Below are 25,305 nucleotides of genomic sequence, written 5' to 3' on the forward strand. Positions count from 1 at the left end.
CCGTTAAAAAGTGATTAATTATTTAATGCTTTGTTGGTATTTTTTAAATGATTTTTTGTTTTTGGTTTACCGTTTTTGTTTTTTTTTTACAATTACAATGCCTTGTTTAATTGAATTTTTTATCCCGTGTGTTCTAGCGCGCTCGTATAAAGATCATCAACTCCTAAACACCACTCCCCAACCTACCCCCTTCTTTTCTCGATGTTCCGTTTTTGTTAGTTTCGTTTTCTAGATGTTTGGTGGTTTGTTTTTGTTTTTTTTTCCTCACGTGTATGACAAAGTTCACATTTTACGATTGCCCACTTTGCCCACCCAATATCGGACACATACAAACACGTACAAGCACACATACACACACACAGGGCGAATGCAGAACATGTACACAAATAATATCACATAGAAACATCTTCCTCCCCCACCGGGAGTGTACATTTTTCCACCTCACCGGCAAGCGCCTCGTGATTCTCTCTCGGTGACCACCACGTGGCATACCTTGGTAACGGATTTCTTCTTCTTTTTTGTGTTTTTTTTTGTTGGCCAACGATGTTTCATTTTAAAAGCTTACCCCTTTTTTTGTTGCAAAACTTTCCACCAAAACCACAGCTGACCCGTTCGCTATGTGTATGTGTGTGTGTACAGCCATTTAAATCATTTTCCATTATAATAAAATGTAACGAAAGGAATAAAACTGAGCGCCTTCCTGCCTGAATTAAAAGCGGAAGTGGGTAAAATTTAACCGGAAAAAGGTCTCTCCCTCACCCCCCCCCCCCCCCACACCCCCACCCCCAGCGAGCACGTTCCTCGAGGAAGAGCGGGAAGCCAGGATTCAAACCGTCCGTTATACCCCATTCGATGCCGATTTTACCTAAATTGCGCATCTGTTTTGATTCTTTGGATCGCACCGCTCAAAGGATGGTGCCGCACGCGCTTGAATGTATGTGTGTATGTGTGTGTGTCTGTGTGTACCACGTACGCTTACGGGAAGGTGCGTACGGAGCGGTGTGTCACAGAAGTGGCGGGATTGGAAAGAAAAAAAATAGGTTTACCCGCCCGCCCCAAAACCGACCCAACTAACAGCAGGTACTTCGGGCGGATTCGGCCACCACCAGGTTGAAGTCGAGATTGTTCGGCCGCATGAAGCCCTTCTTGATGCCGTCCCAGCCGTCCTCGACCTTGTACTCGCCGCTCTTGATCCGGTTGTACACCTCCTGCGTGACGAGCGTGAACGCCTCCCGCACGTTCATGCCGGACCGGGCGGACGTCTCCACGAAGATCAGCCCGTGCTGCTCGGCGAACGTGCGCGCCTCCTCGATGCTCACCTCGCGCTGCTGCGCCCCGCTCGTGACGAGATCGAGCTTGCAGCCGACCAGCGCAAACACCGGCCGGTGCGGCTCGATGTGCCGCTTCGCCTCCATCATCCACAGCGGGATGTGCTCGAAGCTGGCGTGGTTGGTGATGTCGTACACGAGCAGCACGCCGACCGAGTTCCGGTAGTAGGATTTGGTGATCGAGCGAAACCGCTCCTGGCCGGCCGTGTCCCACAGCTGCAGCTTGATCCGGGTGCCGTCCATCACCTCGATCAGGTGCGCAAAGAAATCGACCCCTACCGTCGGATCGGAGAGCTGGAGGGGAAACGGGAAGCAGACAGCAGAGCGTTACACGTCAGCGTAAAGTGGAAGTTTTTGTTTTTTTAAGTGGTCGCTTTTTATTTGATTTTGGGACACACAACGACGTCGAGTTTGAATGTAGCTAAGGCAAAAAGTTTGAATTTGTAACTAAACTGGCCCGCATCAAACAGCTGCTTTGAGGTTTCCATGGAGACCTGGCATGGCTTTAAGAGTTGGGTAGTTATGACATGGAAAAATAGAACTGTTTCAATGAAAATAGATAAAAGTAGATTGTTTCTTTAGATAATCTGTTGGCACAATTCCTTACTTTTGGATTTACGGTCCAATTTTGTGAGCTTATTTTAAAATCATCACCAAGAGTTGGTTTGGTAATTTGACTAGCGTTCTAAATAAATCTGATTCAGATTAATGAATCTGAATCTTCTTACTCTTCTTTTTCTTCTTTGGCTCAACAACCGTTGTCGGCCAAGGCCTGTCTATATCACTTGTGGGCTTGGCTTTCAGTGACTATCAGGCTTATTCTATTCTGACCACAATTCGATTCGAGTCGAAAAAATGAACTCCAAAGTGAACTTTTCCATACCAATGAACACACAAAATTCATCATCCCGACGTCGAGACCACTCGATTATAAGAATATAATACGGTTGTATGAATCTGAATGAATCCTTGAAATGATTCAATGTATCTAAATCTCGGCAAAGATTCATGAAATTGGATTAATTGATTCAGATTCATGAATCTGAATCTCGGTTGCAAATATTCATGAATCTCAATGATTGATAAATCTCAATGTTTCATGAATTTAAAAGGCAAATGAAACTCGTATGAATCATGAATCTTCAAAGATAGATGAATCTTCAAAGATCCATGGATCTCCAAAGATCCATAAATTTCACAAGATTAACACATCTCGAAAGATTCACGAATCACTTGCGTTTTATGAATCTCAAGGGATTTACACATTTCCAAAGATCTCTATAGCTTGAGCTTCTCGTTATTCTTCTTCTTGGCTCAACAACGGTTGTCAGTCAAGGCCTGTCTGTACCACTTGTGGGCTTGGCTTTCAGTGATTATCTCGGTTGCAAAGATTCATGAAATAGGATACATCTGAATCAGATGGATGTTTCAGATTGCAAAGATTCATGAATCGGAAAGATTCATCTAGGATCAATGATTCATGAATCTCCAATGATTCATGAATCTCAATGATTCATAAATCTCAAAGATTCATGAATCTCCAAAGATTTCATTTATTCGAGATTCATGTATCCTTGGAAGAGTCGATTGGAGACTAGAATCACTCATCACTGTAGATTAATATGAATGAATCTCAACGAAAGATTCAAGAGAAACCCAACACTAAATTTGACGCCTAGTGCGCTTTCGGCTCTCGATTGATTTTTCCTAACCAGACTCCTAACAAAATAAGCATGCCTCAAAATAAGCAAACTCCTCAGAGAATAGTTTTTTTTATCATTAGGGGATACGCTCGATTTGTATGTCCCGAGAGACTAATGTTCCGTGTTTTCTAGAACGTTTTTAGTCAATAAATCGTTCTTTTGATAAACCTAATGTCATGGACAAAGCATCACTAAGCAAATTTAAAAATGACTGACTCATGTTTGTCCTTCCCTGGAGCCGTTTTTCAACCGGATTGGTTTAAATGAAGATAATCGAAAGTTCGTTCGTAACTTCCATAAACCAGTTACCTGTGTTACCCATTTCTAGCAAATTCTCTATCAAACAGGTCTTACCGAGACGTCAAAAATTGACCTAACTACGTCGTTCTAATCCTCTTTTTCTGAGGCACTCGTTGAAAGACTTTGGCATCCCTGCTAGTACCAATAATAATATATTCTTCAACCCTCTAAATCTACCGAACCTTATCCCAATGGCCTGTTTTAATCGGGTCTGATCCAATGAAACTAATTTAAATAACCTACAAAAGAACTGCAATCCATTAAATTGGATCGCTTGGCTTGGATCGCACGATGCGCCCAACATCACCCTACTAGCCACCGTAAGCGGCCTTGCAGCGGACATTTTTACTGCGTAAAAGGGGCGCCCCTTTCAAATACAAACACCCACCCTCCCTCCCCCGCTGACTTACCTCTGCAAATTTGCCATCGGTAAAGTACTTGAGCAGCGACGACTTGCCGACCGTGCTGTCCCCGATGAGAATGTGCCGGAATTGGTAATCGAACATCGGTTCCACCATGCTGTGCTAAGTGGAGCGGCTCTTGCTGGGATGCTGCGTACTAGGGCAACTCAAGGGGTTGATGTTGGGCCCCGGGTTGGGCCGGCTGGGTGACAATGCTGATCGTGCTGATCACACACACACATACACACGCGTGGGCGCGCGCGAATGGGAGGTTGATTGGGTGGACGCGCGTGTGACCTTAAACCAAGCGCATGTTGCTTTCCGATTGGACTGACTGGGGGGATTTTTTGTCCGTGTGTGTGTGTGTGTGTGTGTGTGTGGTTGGTGTATCAGCTGTTCCGCACTATTGGATAGCGACCGTGAGCTGCCTCAACCCTAGGCGTGTGGCGATCGTAGAAGGGCCGTACGGTTGACACGGCACGTTAGAACCTTCTCGGACCCAGGCCGTTTTAGGGCAAGTCAGAGGTCGTTCAGCTTATCAGAAATGCACCGTCCGCCCCTCAGCCACTGTCGGTTGCGTCTTGGTGCTCTACGCTTGCACTCGCTCGCTGTCCCGCTCGCTCTACCCGCTTCCGTAACGCATCTCACGCCACACGCACGCACACGACTGGCCGGTTGCTTACGGCGGAGAAACTGCGGGACAGAGGGGAGGGGGGGGAAGGGAGGATGACAAACAGCAGCAGAACACAAAAGCGCACGACGGCTGGCCGGGCTTGTAGTACAGCGTTGCCTTTGCCTTTATCGGGAATGCGCTTTGTGTGCACGGGGGAACGGGCGTTTTCGTGACAGCTCCGGGAGATATGAGCATAAATTACATAAACACGAGCGTGTGTGTGTGTGTGTGTGTGTGTGGACCTCCTGCCCGTCCCGGGCCTCGCTTTCTCTCTCTCTCACACTCTCTTTCTGACACACATACACACACTATCGCTCCGTTTGGCTCAGCTGGTCCCGCAGGCTCCCTTTATCTGTTAGCGGGGAGCGATGATCCGTCGGGTCGGGAGCTGGAAATGAAGAAAGGGAAATGGAAGAACCCAATTACCAAACCGTTTTTTTTTTTGGTGCTCGAGCAGTGTTTTAGGAGAGGCTGGTGATAAGCAAATTTTTCGTACGCTCACAGAAGCACACAATCACAGCAAACACCTGTTTTCTACACGTCGCGAAAATAGCACACACACACACGAACACACGAGCACGCACACCCGCGGAACGTACCGGATTGGGAATTTATTATTTTCCAGCTTATCAGAAAATTTCCACACCGAAATTTTCTGCGGAGTTGTTTTGGTCAACAATGCAACGCTTTTGACAGGCGCAGCGAGCGAAACCCGTTCGACGGGGGGTTTTGACAGCTGTAGTCCAACAGCGCGATGGGGATCTTTTCCGCTGCGTTCGGGCGAAACCGAATTTGAAAGGGCCGTTTTTGTTTTAGAGACTCAGCGATAAATTATCGCATCGGAATTTTTTAAACGTTTCTTGAGCTAGACGCATTTATAGAAATGTTTTTCTCAATTTTGAAGTGTTCATCAGCTTTTGGCGCACTCGCAAGAGTAAAATTACTCCCCAAAACGCCCTCCTACTGGATTGCTTTGCGCATCGCTTGCCGTCCCTGGAGGTTCCTTTTTCTTGTCTGCAACGGAAGGAACCTCCAGCGGACGATTTGGTCGTCTGGAAACTGATACCAAGCGTGAGTTGGAACTGATCTCAATTGCTTTTCTTTACACTAGTTCATCTGGCCAGATTACAGGGCTACGCAAATAAATGTCAAAGGTACCCTGTACTGTAAAGAGTACGCCGAAAACAATGGTTTTGAAAGCCAACTAAAATGAGTTATTTATGATCACACCTTAAGAGACGTAAAACCATAACCATTCAATTCGAGAGCTGATTATCATTCCGGAGCTAATTTCGATCCTAGAGTCGATTCTGATTCCGGACAACAATAAATCACCTTTTCTAGTTCAAGATATGCACATGACCTAATGCCTAAAGGACCGGCGCTAAACCTATGTATGTACAGGAGCCAATACTGATCCCAAACCGATCCAGGAACCAACACTGATCATATCGGTCCTAGAGCTGATTATGTCCCAATGCCTGTCCTGGAACTGATCATGAAACCATACCGGTACTAGAACCGATCATGAACCCATACCGGTCCTGGAACCAATCATGAACCCATAATGAACAAGAAATAGCTCCCGAATTCAATTATTTTCAAGAGCTTTACCTGGAACTATTACGGATTCGGATTTGGAACAATACTTGAAACTGGTTCCGATGTGTATTCGATACAATTCCAGCTCCAGTCGACATACTATACCCGTTAGTAAATGTGTAACGTAGGAAATAGCGCAAGAAATTTAGTAGAATGTATAAAGTGATAAGAAGGGCAATTTCAAGTAGCAATTTAGGGAGAAATTTTAGTTGAAAAATTTAGACAGAACATTAGAGGAACATTCAGGAGCGTAGCCATTAGAGTATTAACATGAATTGCAAGGATAAATGAATTATGCGTAGTATAAGATGGCTGTAGGAAAAATAAAAAAAACTAAGAGCGATCATTTCTTACTATAAATATCCTTTGGGATTAAAGCTTTATTGCAACGATACATCTGCTACCTTGTGATCTGGCTGTCGTCAGTTATCCGGAATTTTGGCCGTGGTGCACAAAGACATGCTTGCAGGCGTGTTTTAAGATCTACCTTTGATTTTGATCAACTCCTCCTAAGTTTTTGCAACAAAATTGTTGGAGTAGAGCCTTCGCGTCATGTGGGACCAGAAATTCTCGATGGTACACAGCACAGGCATCTCCCTGGAGAGGTTCGTGCATTACGGTGTCATATCGAAATTCTGTCGTAATTCATCTAAAATAGATCGCATTGAGTTTTGGTGTCATTGCTTGCCGTTACGAAGCCAGTGGATACGATTTCTGATATGTTTGTTCATGTTCCCCGGGTACTACTTCACTGTTTGGCCGGTTGCATCGACCTTCCTGCCAAGGGAACGGAGCGATGTAGCGACTTGTCCCTCGATCTTTATTTTCAGCTTTGATTGGATCCTCAAAACGTTCAGGGTCGTCCGGCCATTCAAAACCGGGAGTTCTTTCGATGCTCTGACTGTTGCCTAGTGATGTCTTAGATGATGTAGTTGGCTTATACAACGTTCACATACTGCCGTTCTTTCATTGCGCACGCTTCTAAACCAAGTTTCTTCACTTTTTTGGCCCGCACGGTTAGAGTTCTACTGATAGAGGTGTCAAATTTTGTCCAGAAACTCTTCAACAAATTGTTGTCTAGAACTCAAGAAAAGTCAACAAATTGTTGTCCTTTTTTTCAATGCAAACATTACAGCAAAATAACTACACGCCAGTAAGTTTATTGTAAAATATTTAATTCAAGTGTGTTTTTTTATTATTTGCTTTTAATTTGTAGGAAAAGATACTTGTTTTTTGATTTCCCGGTGTGGCGTGACGGCAGTACACACTGTGAATTTCCAGCTTCACCACCATTTTACCTATTGCTCTCGTGCTTTGTTCTTGCTCTGTTTGTGGATGGTTTTTTTTCGTCTGTATGTGTGTGTGTGTGTGTTTTGTGGAATGGTGTCCTAATTAAACTAAAGCAAAAAAAACTGCCTCCCAATGCAAAGTCCTTAAGTGAGTGGGATAACACTATGCTCTACTGACCGGGACGGGCGGCCAAATTGCGTTGTGCGTTTCAAACGGTCGCGCAGACTAATTCCATTGGTCACACATCGAACCATGGGCGTGTTGGCCCTAATTTCCGGGAGGGAGGCCCTAAACCACTGGTATGATCATGATCAAAACTAATAAATGCATTAAATCTTGCGTACAATATCAACTGCTGGAGTGTTGCAATAAACCATAGCAAAGAAAGGGGAAATTCTTACAATACAGAATTAACAAAATAGAATCCTTCAATTCAATAAACTGTCCCCTGTGTGTGTGTGTGTGTGTGTGTGTGTGTGTGTGTGTGTGTGTGTGTGTGTGTGTGTGTGTGTGTGTGTGTGTGTGTGTGTGTGTGTGTTTTGTATGTTTGTTTGTTTGCATCGTTTAAGGCAGCGGTCGTAAATGAGGTGTTGTGTGGGGTGGGTGTATGCTTTTGTAGGGAAACATATTCAACTTACGGCTGGGATGCAAACCGATCGTTTATAGAGAGAGAGAAGAAGAAGTAATGTTAAGTAGGGGGAGTTCTATGACTACGCAACCCGACTCGAGCAAATCGACATAAAGCGAAGGGTTGTTGTTGCAGCTGCTGACGCAGCCAATTAGACACCACGGTTGCTGAGATCCTTCACCTTGTAGATTCGCACCAGCCAGTGTTCGGTCGTGTACGCCTCCTCGAGCACATCCAGCTCAAAGTCCTTGTTGCCGATCTCGGCACCCCGTACCCGATCGTACCCGGGCGCTTTGCCACCCTCGGTGTAGACCTGCCCGAACCGGTAGTAGCACATCTTGTACATCAGACAGTTGAGCAGCACCGGCGAACCCTCCTTGTCGATCCGGAAGTCACCGCTCGGCGCGTAATAGTCCATCTCCTTGATGTGGGCGCCCCGGTCCGTACTGCCGCCGATGCGCACCATCCACAGGAACTTGTTGATGTCTGTGTTGAGCAGTAGAAAAGCAAACGAATAGGAATTAACTCTGTGGTAAGGCACTTTGTTGCACTTTGTGTTTGTTGTGTTGGGTAAATCTGATTCAAATTCAAGAATCTAAATGAATCTTTGAAATGATTCAATGAATCTGATTCTTGGTTGCATAGATTCATGAATCCCAATGATTAATGGAGCTCCCAAGATTCCGATGGATCTCCAAAGATTGATGAATCTCCAAAGATTAATAAATCTTGGTAGATTCACGAAGGGAGGATTCATAAATCTCCAAGGATTCATAGAGCTTGAGGTTTTCATTATTCTTCTTCTAGGCGTAACAATCTACGTGGTCATGCCAGTCTATACAAGCTTCCGAGATTTCTTGGCAAGTACCACGAAGTCGGATAGTTCGTTTTGCTACGGAGAGACAGCTCATGCGAGGTTGGAACCCACGACGGGTATGTTATTAGGCGGGATCGCTCAAATTCCTGTACTGTGCATTTTGATAGATTCATGAAACCTTGGAGATATATGAATGTGAATGGATTTATGAATCTCAAAGAATCAAGAATTATAGATCAAGAATTGAAGATTCATGAATCTTTCAAGATTCAAGAGTTCTTGGTGATTCATAACTCCTTGAAGATACATGAATCTTTGAAGAGTCGATTCGAGATTCGAATCACTCATCACTGAAAATTCATATGAATGCATTTCAACGATAGATTCATGAAACCCAACACTACTTTGCTCTGTCCAAAACAACAACAAAAATCCCGCCTCACCATCAGACGAGTAGCCCGTCAGTCCACCGAATATGACCAGCACGTAGTCGACGTCCAGCTCCTTCATGATCTCGTACGCCTTCTCCTCGGTCGATGCCATCGCTTGGCCGACGCGCGAAATGTGCGTATTGTTCCAGGTGTTGTTGTCCACCAGTATCGTACGGTTGGCCATGGCCGTGATTTGGTAGCCATAATCCCACCAGGACATTACACGTGCATCCTGTGGTGGCGGAGTCGCACACGAGAAGAGAGAAAAAGGGATATTTTTAGAAGACGTTACTTGCGGCAAACAAACAGCATCACTCCGAAAGCAGGGTACCCGAAGGTACGATCAGCGATCAAAGTGCCAACAATCATCGTTCGATCGGTGTGCGTGAGTACAGGACTTACGTACGTAAATCAACTGTCTTCATGACACGATCAAACTCGAATTTAAACTGTTTTCATCAAGACTTAAATTATTGTTTTTAAACATTTAGCTGTTTGCTTCTGTTCTGAATTATCTTTTTTTAATGGTATTCATAAAATAGTTTGTAAATTTTTCTAACATTAAAAAAAACCTTGGAATAATTCAGAACACAGAGGCAAAACTATTTTTAAAAAACAATATAAAAATCCATACCTCTGGAGTGTTCATCTTCAGCCAGTAGTACGCCTCGCGGAAGTCGTCGAAAATAATACGGCCGCCGTCTTGCGACCGCGCACTCAGCACGATGCTGGGCGAGCTGTACGCCTCGGACGTGACCCAGGTGCAGTGGAACGTGTAGGTGACGAGCAGGAAGGTGACCAGCAGCACGAACCCGATCGCGACCTCGTTCTTCACGGACGATTGCTGCTCGTACCGGGCCTTCGCCTTGCGGTTGCTGCTGTTCTCGGGCACGGGCGCCAGACCAGGCCCGCCCACCTCCATGTTGCGGATGTACTTGGTCAGCAGGTGCGAGATGGCAATGCCGGACAGGATGCACATGACGGGGGCCAGCACCAGCATCAGGCGCACCATCACGCCGGCAAAGTAGATGCTGGTCACGCCGTACAGGATGATGAAAATGTTCGCGTCGGACAGCTTGGAGAAGCAAAAGTAGAGACCGGCGGGAAAGAGAAACACCAGTATCTGCAGATCGAAGTAGAAGGACGACCAGGACGTCGGCTGATGCTCGGACACGGAGGCGATGATCGGGATGTGGTTCTTCGCGTAGGACGGATCGAGCAGCGAGTAGAAGCGCCCGGTCCAGGGCGATATCTTCCCGGTGACGGTGAGGGCGAGCCCGGTCAGCGCCACGACCGACGCGATCGTCACGATCAGCGCCTGGAACAGCGTGTCGAAGTGCTCCTTCGGCACGGCCGACCGCACGTAGTCGACGAACGCGTGCAGCTGGCAGAGCCCGAACACGCCGAACGCCAGCATGTGCTCCGAGCTCTGGACCGGCTGGAAGCCGACGAACGAGATCTGCATCGACAGGATGGTGCCGATCGTGTAGAGTGTGCTGTACGCGATGTAGACGCGGTGCGTGAAGCGCCCGGTCGCCATCAGCGCGAGCACGTGCAGCGGGATCAGGTTGATGAGAAACACGTACCCGCCCCAGGACGACACCATGTAGAAGTAGGCGAGGGCGGCCAGCGTCGCCCACAGGATCGCGCCGGTCTTGACCGCCTTGATCCAGGTGTAGTACGTCAGCAGCATGCAGAAGATCGCGATGCCCTCATTATCGTACGAGCCGGCGACCGACCGGGAGATGTACCCCGGCACGATCGATATCATCGCGCCGGCCACCAGCCCGGCCCCGCTGCTGTGTATCTCTTTCGTCAGCAGGTACGTCACGATGGTGGTGAGGGAGGAGAAGAACGGCGCGAGAAAGACGCACACGTTCCGGATGTCGACCGTGATATTGGCGAGCCACATCAGCCGGTACAGGACGGCGGACGTCACCATCAGCCCCGGGTAGATGGTGCCGCCGATGATGCGCCCGAGCGGGTACCAGGCGCGATCGTCGAACCAGTTGTGGAAGTTGTAGAAGCCCTGCTCGGCCAGATGCTTCGTGGTGCGGTAGTTAAAGTACGGATCGAACTCGTGGATGACGCTCTCGAACCGCAGGACGGAGAACAGGCGCGTGGAGAAGGCTGAAGGAGTGGTGGTGCAAGGAAGAAAAAAAAACGGGAAGAAGGTACACATTAAAGCAATTATTAAACACTTGTAAATGCGTTTTGCAGTCGATTTTGAGGCAACCGACCGCTACGGTGAGAATCAAAATATGCTCCGGAATCGGAATTTAACTGGAAATCACAATTTGCTCCGGTAACGGAATCAAAATTGACTCCAGAAATAGAATTAGCTTCGGAATGAGAGTCCGTTCTTAAACTCAAGTAAGTGATTCTTTGTAGCATCATTGAATCCAAACGTCTATGGTCTTATGGAGATGCAGAAACTGACTCCTATTTCGAAGCCGATTCTAATATCAGAGGCAATTCCGAAGCTGATTCAAGAAAATGAATCCCGAGTCGATTCCGGAAACTTATTCCGGACCTACAATCCGGAATCGATTCCAGAAAACTTCGGAGCTAGTCGGAATCGATTCCGACGAAAACTGCATTGTTCTCATCACTACTTAAAATGCTAATTATAAGAAATTTATACAAACTCAATTGGATATTACGCTCCCTTTTTCCTTGCAAGCCACATCACAGTGACTTGGAATAAAATTTAGGGAGCGTGCAAAAGACAGCGTGCACAGACAACACAGAAGAAAAAAAAACCATTCCCACTTACACAGAATAGCCGCCGTCGTCAGGATGCCCAGCTTGATGAGGCTTTCCTGCTTCTCCAGGTTCATGCGTAGCTTCGACACTTGATCCATCGCGAAGCTGGCCAATCTTGTTCTGCTGCACCACTTGCGTGCGCGTTTCGCCGGCCGGCCCGGTAGTGCGGCTGTGGTGCCCGGTCGTTCGTTTCCGCTTCGCTTCCCCCAAACGATACGGTTTGGGCCGTTTGATGACTAGACGTTCCGGCTCGGGAAGCGCCCGCTCGGTGACGATGCCGGCCTCGGGAAGCTGTTGTTGTTTTCTATCTTCCGGCCACCCGGTTTCGTTTGCTGTCGCTGTTGTTGTTGCTGCTGCTGCTACTACTATTGTTGCCCATCAAAACCCCGTAGTTGATAGTGGCATTTCGTGACCTCCCCCTCCGGGCGACTCGGTCAATAATCGCGGCGGGGGCCAAAACACACACAGCGGCCACACACAGAGCCGTGTACAGTCGAAGAGGCGGCACGAACCGATCGGTATAGGGAGGACAGGCACTATCCGCTGTTTGCCCCGGGAACTTTTTTTTTGCTGGCGCAGCTGCGGGTGTTCAGCGCGTGTGAGTGTGTGTGATTTTGTGTTCCTCCGGAAAAAAAGCCGGCGTTTTCTGGTGCAGTTCACCCTCCAGCTCAAATACAGTGTAACTTTCTGGCGTGGCACATCGGCGTTTTTTTCTTTTTCTTTTCTTTTCTTTTTTTGTCTGTTGGCCTGTCATCGCGTTCAACTGTCAAGTTCCAGCGGCCCTTTGACAGATGAGTTACACCTTGGCTACACCACGGTTGCGGTTGGAATGGAGCGAAATGGGAGGGGAGAAAAGCAATGTTTTAAAATTGCTTAATTTAATATGAAAATATTTCCCGATAATTGTTAATAAGCTTCGGCAGGTATTCAAGCACGATAAAGCTACGAACAGATTGGTTCAGCTTCAATTGCAACGCCTGTTCCGCGACGCCATGTTGAATGGGTGTGTGTGTTTGACAGTATAGAACCAGGGAAACGATACAAGTTCGGTATTTACATGTTAATTTGCTTTATTTATGCTTTGTGATTCTTAAACCAATCATGTTTTTCCTTCCTAAAATTATGCTTGCTCTTAAATCTAGCAACTCGTTTTCCTCTCATTCTCTTCGCGGTGTACGTTTTCCTGACTGTTTCCTTCTTACGCTCTTTCGCCCAGGGTGACCAGAAATACAGGCAGTCCCCGAGAGAGCGTTTCTACATACACCGAGGCTGCAGGTGAGAGATGGCTGAAAGAGAATTGACAACCGGCTTCTCACGCCGGTGTGTGTAGAAGCTCCGAAAGGCGCCGAGATGAGACTTTTGGAACAATGTTGAAAAAAATGATTTTAATCGCTAAAATTAAATCACAAATGTTTATTTTGCTTTTATAAATATTTCTGTGCTTATTGACTCCAAAAAGACTAACTCCCTACCAGCATTAAGTGGCTTTGGAGGCATTTAGAAGGTATTTAAGGCCTTACCCGAGCGCCACGGATTACCCAAGTGCTGCAAATCCACTAAACGATCACTAAACGGGTTCTAAACGGCTCAAGCTCTCTACCTAAATGGAATATAGAAACACTTCGTTTAGCAGACGGTGAACGACTTATGCATTCTAAAAATAGCAAAAAAACTGGAAGCGCCATCTGTTGGTGAGATACTCAATCAGTGGAGCGCTTTCCTCACTTTGAGAGCTTTCTCCTACCCATAAAGTACGACATCGGAACGATTTTTCGTTAAACAGCCTCAAATCAGCTATGGAGTTCGAGCTTGCTATTTGGGGTATCGCCGTTCTAGTTCTAGCGATGCATAACTTCAATGCGAAACCATACAACAGTACAGAGGAAATGAGAAAGCTCTCCTCCAAGCGATGAAGCTCAACTGGTTGGGGTATCCCATCAACAGAGAGCGCCACCAGCTTTTTCGCTATTTTTAGAATGCATGAGTCGTTTGCCGTCTGCTAAACGAAGTCTTTCTAAATTCCGTTTAGGTAGAGTGCTTGAGTCGTTTAGAAGCCGTTTAGTGGTCGTTTAGTGGATTTGTGGCACTTGGGATATTACTTGACCTCGTTCCTACATAGTCCTCCCAAGTGACATTGCGCATGCATGTTTGCGCACTCTTCAATCCGCATTAAACAAAAAGTTTGTTATTAAACACTCTTTCACGTTGTTTTGTTATTTTCCCTTCATTTCTCCGCTATTCTGATACTCCTGGATAGATCGTTTATTTCTTCTTACTCATCTTGTTTGTCTGTGTTTATTTCTTCTTACTCATCTTACTTGTTTGTCCGGCTTCTACCGAAGTTCTGACATAAACTTCAACGCTTCAACACATTGTTGTTCACTCACACACCCAGGTTTTCAAGCGTTTATATAAGGCAATGGGTTAAATCGAGCTGTTCAGGAGGAGTTTAAACCAAGGTGTTATAAATGACAAGGTGAAGTTGTTCAGAGCAAAATGACATTTCTCGACTTGACACATCTCTTCCGGGGGCTCCGGTATAAAAATCGGGGAGGGCTGGTGCGGGGTAATGAAATTTGTATGCAGAGAGTGACAGATGTCCCCCACAATGTCGCCCAGCAAAATCGGTAAAAATCAACCTTCTAAATACATTATCCTTGGTTTAAACTAAAAATGTAAAACAGTTGTCACCTAGGCTTGCTCCTACCGAAAACCGCCAAAATAATCTGGTCACACTGCTCTTGCCTACACTCACACACCCATACACACGTAGGCGGCCGAGTTTGTAGGTATGTCTCCCTCAACGGCAAAAAAACGATACACAAGACTCTCCTGTCAAAACAAGCATCCCGCAGCACCCAAGGCAGCCCAAGGTAAAGTGTTCGCTTTGTGATACCGTGGTTCCGTGTGTGCCGTAGAACAATTGTAGTTTCCCGCAACGGATTGCAGCTCGCAGACCCCGGGCAACCAGAGACATAGTTGGGCTAGCTAGGGAGGGTAAAGAACAACACACACGACGCATAAAGCCCAGCCCTTCGCAAATATTCTCCCAAAAAGCAAAAGCAGTTGGCGAAGAAAGTTGGCGCAGCAGGCCAAATAGCTGGACGCGCTCCAGCCAGGATAAAGTGAAGGTTCGTTCTTAAGTCCAGCAGCCACTGGGGTATGTTGTTTTTGTGAATAATTAGAAGAAAAACAAAACGAAAAGAAGCATCGCAAGCTTCCAGTATCCCGGAAGCGACGGCTCTCTGGTGAGCAAGTGCAAGTGCATTGGTGGTGTATCGAAATGTGGAGGGGAACAAATGCATTACATTGTTGCGCACTAATCAAGCAAACGGCTGTCGAACAGATGCTTCCGCGTTTCGTCGCGTTGTGCCTTGACCATGTGCGCTAAGGAACAACAAGCAGTGCTCGCGCGATCGTTCTAATCTACAGCAGAAAGACCCGTCCCATCCCATTATCACGCCCGTCTATGTAAACAGTGCTGCTGGTCCCCTCCGCACACCGGCAAGCGGACACACGCAACGCTTTCTAACGTTTCCTCCCTCCTCCCCGCTTTCTATTCGCTTTGTTCATTCAAGGGTGCTCTCCGTCCAAACTGTCGCAGCGCAGCGAACGCGAGCTTGAAACCATCGCTCACGCGGTACGAAATGCAGCTCCTCTCGACCGGGCTGCTGCTGGACTGCTGTTGGTCGAGCTAAACGCGCAATTAAATCGCACCCGTCCCCGATCCGCCACAAGTACGGGTCGGCCACAACAAGCCCTACTGCCGGTGCACCTAGAGCAGCCGGATCGAGTGCATCGTACCCCGGGGTAACTGGTTCGGCCGCTGTATCGGAGTGATCGGAACCGCGGACAGGCAAACATGTCGAAGCAGCAGGGCAAGTACGAGCTGCTGAAGGAGGATACGAAGCTGAGGTAACATTTAATTTGCTTTCGCCCATCCCCATCTAGGTGCGACTGTCGCGATAACGCGATTGCCTGGGGGGAAGAATTCTGCCAGTCATTATTGGTTTTGATGTTTTGAACAATTTGTGATTATATTGCCGCAAAGCTGCACGCTTGCATTGAGCGAAGCACGCTAATTTAAACCGCAAAGGGACAAATCGTTTTTAAAACAAACATTTCAAAACCAATCCAATCGAAGGTGACGATTTAGCACACTTCATCGAACGCTGCCGTGCCCGGTGGCTATATCGTACCATCCGGTCTATCCCTTAAAGCGTATCCTGCTGGATAGTTGCCAGCGCTCTAGCGTAACAGCGTTTGCGGTGCACCAGGGGTCGGCAAAATTCGTCGGCAATTAAAGAGCCACAAAAAGCGTGATGGACAATTCGGCTTTAGTAATCTTGCTTTAACAGTACAGTAGCATTTTGTTTAAATTTAACTCTAAAGATAGGAAATTATATTTATTGTTCATTATATTTTAAGTGCCACCGTAACCGCTGAAACGTACAATAGCTCATTCAACTGATAACGACATTGATTATGGACCAAATGATTCGCTGCACAAAATGCTTTTGCAAAATGTAAACTGTTCGAGTAATATTACGTATTATACGGATTTTACCATTTGAAACCAAATTCTACCAAATCGGTACCGTCGGAATTGATTCCGGAAGCTTTCTTCGGAATCGATTCCAGCTAACTCCAAAGTTTGCTGGAATTGATTCCGGATTGTAGGTTCGCAATCAGTTTTCGGAAACGCAACGCATCGATAGTCGCAAAAAAAAATCCAAATTTACCAGTAAACGATCCATTCTCATGGAGATTTTCTTATTGATTTCGCTTCTGAAACGTTTTGTTTCAATTCAAGAGCTGATTCTCTTTCCGGACCAAATTCCAATTCTGGATGATGATGATGACGACCCAATTCAGAAGGCAACTCTGATTCCGTTCCCGAAGTAAATTGGGATTCTCAGGTCGATTCCGATTCCGGAGTCGATTCAGAGACCGGAGCCGATTTCGATTCCGGAATCGATTCTGGATTCGATTCTGGATACGATTCTGGATTCGGAATCAACTCCGGAATCGGCTCCGGAGTCGTCTCCGGAATCGGCACCGGAGTCAACTCCGGATTCGGCATCGGATTCGATTCCGGATTCGGAATCGTCTCCGGATTCGGCATCGGATTCGATTCCGGATTCGGAATCGTCTCCGGAATCGGTTCCGGAGTCAACACCGGATTTGACTCCGTGATCAGTTCTGGAATCGGCACCGGAATCGGAATTGATTCCAGCAATGGAATTGGCTCCGGAAAATGATTCCAAACACGGAATCGGAATCGGGCAGGTCCTCCACCAGTTCACACGGGTCGCGATTTTGGCCATATTTTGATTGTTTTTGGCTTCGCACCGCCTGCTAACCACTGACAACTGGCCCTTGGCAGCGACGAACCTCTAGAAATTTTTGGGACGCGCCCAAAGGTGCAGTACGAGCAATTGATTGGGGATGGGGGATGAGAGTTTGCTGTTCGCATTTCACGCGCTTGCTGGCATGAAGCGTCATCGGTAGCGTACCGCCGCCGCAACCCGATCTCCCTGGGCCAGGGTGAAGAACTAATTGAAAAGGGCCGAACGAGAGAGAGATAGAGAGAAAGAGAGAGAGAGAGAGAGAGAGAGAGACTGCCTTGTGGTTTTAGGTGTTATTGCACCCTCGAACATCCCGCAGCGAAGGTTGTGGGGTTAGGGGGAGGGTTTTAAAATAACAGTGCTGGCAACTGTTCAATATTATGCCTTAAACAATGTTACCCTTCATTATATGTTTTATGAGCTAGTTAAAAAAAACACAAAGAAACGCACAGATTTTGCGATTGCGTGTGGGGCGATAATAATGCCAAGCCCCCCGTCGGTTACGCTACATGCTCGCTGGTTTTAGGGATTGTTGTGTTTTTTTTTGTGTGTGTGTCGTTTTCTCGTTGCTTCTTACGCAGGATTAGGTAGCCATTTTTCATTTGCTAATGGGTGTATTGATTTGATTTTATGACCGCGCTCGCCCCGTTACAGGCGGCAACATACGTACATACAGAGTTGCCTGCTGGTCGCGCTCTGTGCCATGTCCAGCCTGACGGTGTACGCGACCTGGACGATGATCTATCGGCAGAATCTGATTATACCACCGGCTCTTTTAGGTAAGCGTTTCGTGCCGTTTTTTTTTGCGAATGATTTAGGTCAATTTTTGTGGTTCTTTTTTTAGCGTTCTAATGTTCTGTGTTCGTCTTTTCCTTTACGTTTTTTTTCCCTAGATGTCTCGCTTCACTGGCGAAATCGACTCGTACTGTATGAGGAAGCGCTGCGCCAAACGCTCCGACAGCAGCAGCAGCAGCAGCAGCCGGGGCCGCTGCCAAACGGTCAGGACAGTGTGCCGCCGCCGCCGCCCGAAACAATCGTGCGAAGCATTTACGCGACGGACGGTTCCACCGTGCTGCCGGGCCGTCTGTTCGGCCTGGCCAACGATTCCCGGCCGAAGCCGGCCGAGCCGGTGCGCGTCAAGCAGCTGGACAGTGAGCGCATCTTCCCGTCGCGCTTTGGCAACTACATCTACTCGAAGGAGGCGATGAATGGACTGCCGCCCAGCCCGAAGATCGTGTGCTACTACACGACGCCCGATCTGCAGGCGCGCGGCACCACCGGGCAAGCGCTCCGGCACATACTGCAGCCGGAGCAGATCGATCCGCACCTCTGCACCCACCTGAACATCGGCATCATCGACATCGTCAACAACACGCTGTTCATCGACGATAACGTGCGGGAGGCGCTGGTGCGCACGAGGCAGCTGCGGCGCGCCAACCCCGCCCTGCGCATACTGCTGTGGGTCGGGGGGGCGAGCGTCGGCGGCTTCGCCACGATGGTGGAGAACCACGCAACGCGCAAGCTGTTCATCCAGTCGGTGAAGGCGACGCTCGAGCGGTACCAGCTCGACGGGGTCGACCTCGACTGGGAGTTCCCGGACAGTGGCGGCAAGCGGCGGATGCACTTTTCCCAGCTGCTGCACGAGATACGGCGCGAGTACCAGCGGGAGCACCGGACGTACATACTGAGCGTGGCGGTGGCGCCCCAGGAAACGATCGCTTACATGGCGTACGATGTGGGCGAAATCAATAGCTACGCAGACTACGTCAACCTAATGACGTACGATTACCACTTCTACTCGCCGGACGTGCCACAGACGGGTATGTACTAGGCTTGTGCGATTCGGTTCATTTTCGGGAACGTGATCGTACTAGTTCTTTCATTTAGCTGAACTGAACGTGAATCACGATTCATTCGTTCATTTCAGTTTATGAAAGTATGGTAAATGGTTTCATTTCGCAAGAAGAATTTAATTTATTTATTACATCTGGAACATTATTTGGCAGCGCAGGACGTTCTTTTTTTCGACGGGTAGGACGTTCTTTTTATTTATACATTATGATTTATGAAGAACCGATGGACGTTGATTAGATGAACCTAGGTCGTTCGTTCTTTATGATTAACTGTGTCGAAGTCTAAAACCGAATTCATTCAATCGATTTTCGTGTTAAGAAGTGAAGCAAAAGCTCCAGCGGCCATCGCTCTGTAGAGATGATAATTGGTTAACACCTCGTGCGAAGCTTTTAGCAAGAGCTTCCAAAAATATCCTACTGTAAAGATTATACCCTCTATTTCTTTTCCTTTACATAAATGCCACCCTGGTTCGCTATCGTAACGATTAAATTAAATTGCCAAAACGAGTTTAACGATACAAATCCCTACTATTACCTACGGATTCCTCAAGCTGCTTGGATCGAATAAATTGTGCGGCAATCTTAGACATGATATGGGTGCACCCAAGAAACATTTCCTACATCTTTTACACTTAGACATGTCTACAGTCTTTAAAGTTGTAAAACCTTTAAAACGTGTTGAAGATGCTTGTACCACTGCCTGTTAAAGCTAACGTTGGTGTTTTGCTGGCTGGCTTTAATCAACCTGTAAACGTGTTCTTAAATGCGTAAATTGTATTTCGCGGTTTTCAGCCATAGCACCTGATCATGGCACACGCACGGAAGGTCGAACGAAAAGTGACATGGAAAATTGATATTAATTAATTTGATAATTAGAAATGTTAAAAAGCTTCAAAACGTCTACAATGGCAATTTCCAATACGCTTTTCATGTCTTCTTCTTCTTCTTATTTGGCGTTAACGTCTTACGTTTCTTGGTATAGATTTCTGCTCGTACGCGAGTGATTTGTCAAAATTTGTCAAAAGTCAACATTTAGAAATCAATGTGAAAAAATTTCATGACTTCGTTATTATGACTTTATTACCGTCCCAAGAAAATATCCATAGCAATTAACAGGAAATCCAAGACGTTTAGAAATAGTGGTAACTAGTAATCTTAACAGAGTTCTGTAGATGGGCCCTTTCAGTCGTAATTGAGTTTTATTATAGTCTTATTAGGTAATGCAAGACATTCCAATGAAAAAGGAAGACTTAATGAAGTAGTCGTAACAACATCGTTCAAATTATGATAAGATTTAAAAAGTTCCTTGGGACATGTCCTGCAAATCGTTGCAAGATCATTAATGCTTCCAGGAAATCGAAAAACCGTTCCACTTCCTTTTCCTTTTCCTTTTCCTTTTCCTTTTCCTTTTCCTTTTCCTTTTCCTTTTCCTTTTCCTTTTCCTTTTCCTTTTCCTTTTCCTTTTCCTTTTCCTTTTCCTTTTATTCTTCTTCTTCTTATCTTCTTCTTCTTTGGCACAACAACTGTTGTCGCTCAAGGCCTGCCTGTACCCACTAGTGAGCTTGATTTTTGAGTGAAGGCTTTTAGTTTAAGTCGTATGAGTTGACGATTGTACCACCAGACCTTCCCTAGCCGTTCTGGTAAATTTAAACGATTTAAATTAAAAAGAATCCTCGTCAAAAATTAATGTTTATCATTAAAGTTTTAAAACTACATCGTGAGGCAAACACCCTTGTTAACTCTCCTCTAATCTCTGTTTTTTTTGTCATTGCTTCAACATCGCACAGGTCTTAATGCGCCGCTGTACCGGCGGGCGAACGAACAGTCCCTGCTCGGCACGCTCAACATCAACACCTCCGTGCACTACTGGCTGTCGGCGGGGCTGGACAAAAGCAAGCTGATACTCGGCCTGCCGACCTACGGCCACTCCTTCACGCTCGTCAACCCGTTCAACACGCGGATCGGTGCGCCGGCGTCCAGCTACGGCCGGGTCGGCACGTTCGGCTTCGCCTCGTACTCGGAGACCTGCTGGTTCCGCCGGTACAACATCTACGTCCACCAGGTGTACGATGTGGAGAGCTGCTCGCCCTACCTGTACGCGGGCAGCGAGTGGATCTCGTACGAGGACGAGCGCAGCCTCGAGTGCAAGGCGAAGTACATCAAGGCGCACGGGTTCGGCGGCGCGATGATCTTCTCCCTCAACACGGACGATTTCGGCTCGTACTGTGCGGACAATGCGCTCTACCGGGACCGGACTGTCGTCGGCGACCAGCAGCAGCAGCAGCAGGGCAGCTTCCCCTTGCTGCGAAAGGTACGCTCGGTGCTGGTGGACGGTGCCGGTGCGAACAGAACGGTCCCGCAATCGTCGTCCCACCCGCAAACCGCTGAGCAGCAGCAGCGCATCGCACCGATGGCCACCGTTGCAGCGCCACCGGCCAACGTGGGCGACCACCGGTGAACCGCCGTCGGCCGCTGCTAGCCCCATTTAATCGCGTTACGCGACACGCGTCGCCTATGTGTACAGTACGATGACGTATAATGTTGCTGCTAAAGTAGTACCAGACAGGAAGCACCTGAAGTGCCGCGTGCCCGCAGTAATTGGCGCGTGTGCGAGCGCGCGCGTAAGCGTATCGTATGCTCTTGATTTACCTTTTGCTATTACATATTACTTTTCAGGCTGTAGCGCTTTACTTTTATTTGTTTGTTCTTGTTGCGTGCGTTTCTTTCGTTTTCCTTTCCCTCGGCCGTTTTCCCGTTCGGTGGAAGAGTCAGAGCCAAACCACGTTCAGCGCTGTGCTTCCGGTGGTGTTTGCTGAAAACCGCGTGTAGAAATCAGACGTACGATTGCGATTACACTCTTAAATTCTAGTCAAGCCAGGACAAATTATAGATGCGATGGTAGCTCGAACGAAATGAAAAAAGCCAAGAAGGAGCGGTTTTTTTTTTTTAACTTTATATATTGCAATCGTAGTTTTAACCGAATCCTGATAATTGAAAAAAAGCCTTGCGTGAGAAGAAAAGGGGTTTATTATCGTTATTATGTTTATTTTTTGCCCCAACCCACCTACTTCCCCGGTGCTGATATGTTGGTACGAAACAAAACAGGGTTTTCCAGCGGTTCTCATAGTTGTGGGACACTTTCTAGACTCTTCCCAATGAAAGTGAACCTCACAAGTTGGAAATTCGACGCTATGGCACCCTTTTTGGATAGGCCCATTGGAAATTCCTATTGGATTTGTCCAACAAGGGTGCTAGAGAGTCCAATTCCCATTACAATAAGTTCATTTCATGTAAGTAATAGTCAATAAAGTTTCCTACAGCTATGAGAACTCCTGGAAAACCCTGTTACGTGCACGTTTTTGTAAAGTGAAAGCGAACAAGCAATTGGGGCGATGTAGATAGCAACGAATAAGAAAAAAAAATGTTTTCCTTTTCTGCATCATTCGATTACTATGTAACTTAGCGATATTATTGTTGTTTACTGCCTTTCTTTTTCTTGCATTCCTCGCTCTCATTACCAAACCCCCCAGTATTGAGCGGAAAAAAACGCCTGAGGGATCTATTCCTATTCCTATAATCATTCCGGTGTTTTGCATTATTTTTGTTGTTCGTATGTTCTTTACATGTTAAGCGAATGTAGCGAATAGATAGGCCATCCCTGCATTGATGGAGGCGCAAACCTGTCGCATTTGCATTTTGTCGATTTTAAAAACCTAGACCGACCTCAATCGGGTTGGCCAAAGGATTACCAGTATGAACCCACACACACATACACACACACCCACACACAATTCCAAACTAGATGAACAAAAAACAAACACACCACAAACGATCGATTATCAAGTGTACCAATTAATTGTCTTCCAGCTAAGCAAAACAAAACGAGTAGCGAAACACAACAAGGCCTGCATTATAGTTTTTGATTTTGCGCTGTCCGGATCGTGTTTTTTTTTCTCACGCAAGTGATCTAGTTTGTTTGATTTTGGTGGGTTTTTCCATAAAACGTACATATTGAGGCTATAAATGTTAGCGTAAAAAGGTAAAGGGATTTTATGTGTGCGCATACGAACTGGGAAAGAAGATATGGTCCATAATTAGGAGAAGAAAAGGCAAAACGTGCGGTAAAACAGGCGGCAAAGTGCGGTAGGAAATGTTTCGAGTAGAGCAGCTAACGAAAATAGCCTTCCTCGAGCTTCGTGTAAGCTTCATATAGAGTAAACAAAAAAAAAACACATACAAACCGAAACAAAAATGTGCCTCTAATTAGATGCGCTCGCCGCTGCGTTATTTTAGATAAAGGTTAGCTAATTTATTTGTTTAATCGTTCGTTTTTCGTTTTCAACATGTTTTGTATTTTTTAAATATTAATTTATTGTTACCCGAAAGAGATAGAGAAAGTGAAAGAGAAAGAAAGAGAGAGAGAGAGAGAGAGAAAGAGAAAGAGAAAGAGAAAGAGAAAGAGAAAGAGAGAGCAGCTGCAGCATTTTAGAGCAAAAGAGTTCTGCGCTAGTAGTGTTACCTGTTACACGCAATAGTCGCACTCTGTTCTTTTTTATACGGAAATATATATATCTATATATATTACTAAATGAAAACTAAAAAAACGAACAACTATAAATGTGTTGCAATGTGGATGTGTCTCAGTCAATGTATGTGTATATCACCAGTAGAATGTTTTAATTGCTTTTATGTTTTAAAGGTCCTCTACGGTCCAAGCGTTGCAGCGATGTCGGATGATGAGGCGCTTTTGGGAGAATGGTTTAAAATACTTTGTTATCTTCAATGTATCATGCAGTACTTTATTTGAACCAACTGTTCATCCATGGTTTTTGGGTATTGGTTTCAATGGAGACTTTTGTCTAATTGGCTTCATCCATCTATTCCTTCATTTGATGATGAGATTTAAAGCAAAGCAAAAACCAAGTTCGTCATGTTGATAGCAAAACTCCAACACGTTGCGAAATTCTCGTCACATCATACAGCCCAGGCAATTCGCTACGTTACAAATCGGCAGGAAGAATGTTGCGAAACTCAAATTCCTTGCTGAAGGAAGCAATGGCGTGGTAGCGGGGAGGAAATTCCTACACGCAAAATAGTCATTATCATGTTTTATTTGGTTTGCAACATATCTAAAGATATCCATCCATCGATGGGAGCTTCCCAGGGTATCCCTGTTGCTTAATGTTTTGATCATCAAATGCGTCGAGTTAGGAGCTTCGTGGTCAAATCAGCATTTGACCGAAAAATTGCAAAAAAAGATTCACGCTTCTCCAAGCATTTCGAAGGTCATCGGTTGACCCAAAATGGTTAGGCCATAATCTTAATCGCGAATGTTTATTCATTTTCAGTATCTACTGAAGGTAGAGGGCGACGAGGTGAGGGTGAGGGGGGGGGGGAGTGTTGCTACTTTGGTGCCTAACAGGGAGGATCAAGCACCTATATCCTTTACCGATAAATCCAAAATGAATCCTATTTAGTTTTCCTACCTCAGGACTTCTGGCTACCTGAGGAACTGAGGAAGGAATTTAAGTGCACTTCACTACTTCCGCCTGTGTAGGACTTTACTTGCAAAGAAGGGGTTGTCCAGTTGATTTCGATAACTTCGAGCACCCAAACCACGAACTCAGCACGAACAAGAGTTCGGGAAGGGTACATACATCAATTTCGTAAATCTCAGATCTCAGAGCTCAGGATGTTGCAAATCGTGTGCGGAACGTCCCATTCACCTGACCGCATGACCATGACCCGCCCAATTCCTGTTCCTCGCTAGACTACCGCTGTGCTCTTGAACCATTCGGAAGTACACGGCGCGTCAGCGTGTCGTCTGCCCAAAGTGCGGTCAATGATGCGCGTGGCCCATTAAAAAAGAAAACAATTTACCCCATCGTTCACTGCAGGCTCTGATGATCTCGGCTCCTAGCAGATATTACCGATCAGTAGGGGTTAAACAAAAGATCACGCCACAAGCCAACACCTGACACAGGGGACACGTTGCGGTGGTTCCCTTTCACCCATAGAGGAGGCCTCCTTAATAATGAAGCGTATGCTAATGATGATGTTACAATACCCCGATCCGATCCGAGACTCTGGCTGTGTGATATACTTGAACACCGAAAGCAGAGTGGGAAGACTCTAGAGCTTGACAATACGATCAAAACACCATTT

General features: G+C 46.4%; 3 protein-coding genes across 8 annotated transcripts; 1 reads left to right on the forward strand and 2 right to left on the reverse strand.

Moving 5' to 3' along the window:
* Window positions 1-770: 770 nt before the first annotated feature.
* LOC120950185 (ras-related protein Rab-39B) lies at window positions 771-5,109 on the reverse strand. Of its 4 annotated transcripts, none has more exons than XM_040368036.2 (3): window positions 5,005-5,109; window positions 3,742-4,793; window positions 771-1,622 (listed from the first exon to the last, which is right to left on the reverse strand). In XM_040368036.2, the coding sequence occupies exons 2-3, from the start codon at window positions 3,847-3,849 to the stop codon at window positions 1,071-1,073; spliced, it is 660 nt and encodes a 219-aa protein (XP_040223970.1). In that variant the 5' UTR covers window positions 3,850-4,793; window positions 5,005-5,109; the 3' UTR covers window positions 771-1,070. The 4 variants fall into 4 exon arrangements, with proteins under 4 accessions (XP_040223970.1, XP_040223961.1, XP_040223950.1 ...); XM_040368027.2 differs by having other exon boundaries at window positions 4,933-5,107; XM_040368016.2 differs by having other exon boundaries at window positions 4,908-5,107.
* Window positions 5,110-7,165: 2,056 nt separating this feature from the next.
* Window positions 7,166-12,668, reverse strand: LOC120951233 (dolichyl-diphosphooligosaccharide--protein glycosyltransferase subunit STT3A). Its single transcript, XM_040369824.2, has 4 exons — window positions 11,950-12,668; window positions 9,808-11,303; window positions 9,186-9,405; window positions 7,166-8,411 (listed from the first exon to the last, which is right to left on the reverse strand). The coding sequence occupies exons 1-4, from the start codon at window positions 12,035-12,037 to the stop codon at window positions 8,077-8,079; spliced, it is 2,139 nt and encodes a 712-aa protein (XP_040225758.1). The 5' UTR covers window positions 12,038-12,668; the 3' UTR covers window positions 7,166-8,076.
* Window positions 12,669-14,376: 1,708 nt separating this feature from the next.
* On the forward strand, window positions 14,377-23,461 carry LOC120950740 (chitinase-3-like protein 2). 3 transcript variants are annotated; one of them, XM_040369016.2, is made up of 5 exons: window positions 14,377-15,099; window positions 15,518-15,854; window positions 17,942-18,066; window positions 18,181-19,107; window positions 20,928-23,461. In XM_040369016.2, the coding sequence occupies exons 2-5, from the start codon at window positions 15,802-15,804 to the stop codon at window positions 21,596-21,598; spliced, it is 1,776 nt and encodes a 591-aa protein (XP_040224950.2). In that variant the 5' UTR covers window positions 14,377-15,099; window positions 15,518-15,801; the 3' UTR covers window positions 21,599-23,461. The 3 variants fall into 3 exon arrangements, with proteins under 3 accessions (XP_040224950.2, XP_040224942.2, XP_040224958.2); XM_040369008.2 differs by having other exon boundaries at window positions 14,377-15,070; XM_040369024.2 differs by having other exon boundaries at window positions 14,377-14,812.
* The last annotated feature ends 1,844 nt before the right edge of the window (window positions 23,462-25,305 follow it).

This window comes from Anopheles coluzzii, chromosome X, assembly GCF_943734685.1.
Source record: "Anopheles coluzzii chromosome X, AcolN3, whole genome shotgun sequence".
NCBI lineage: Eukaryota > Metazoa > Arthropoda > Insecta > Diptera > Culicidae > Anopheles > Anopheles coluzzii.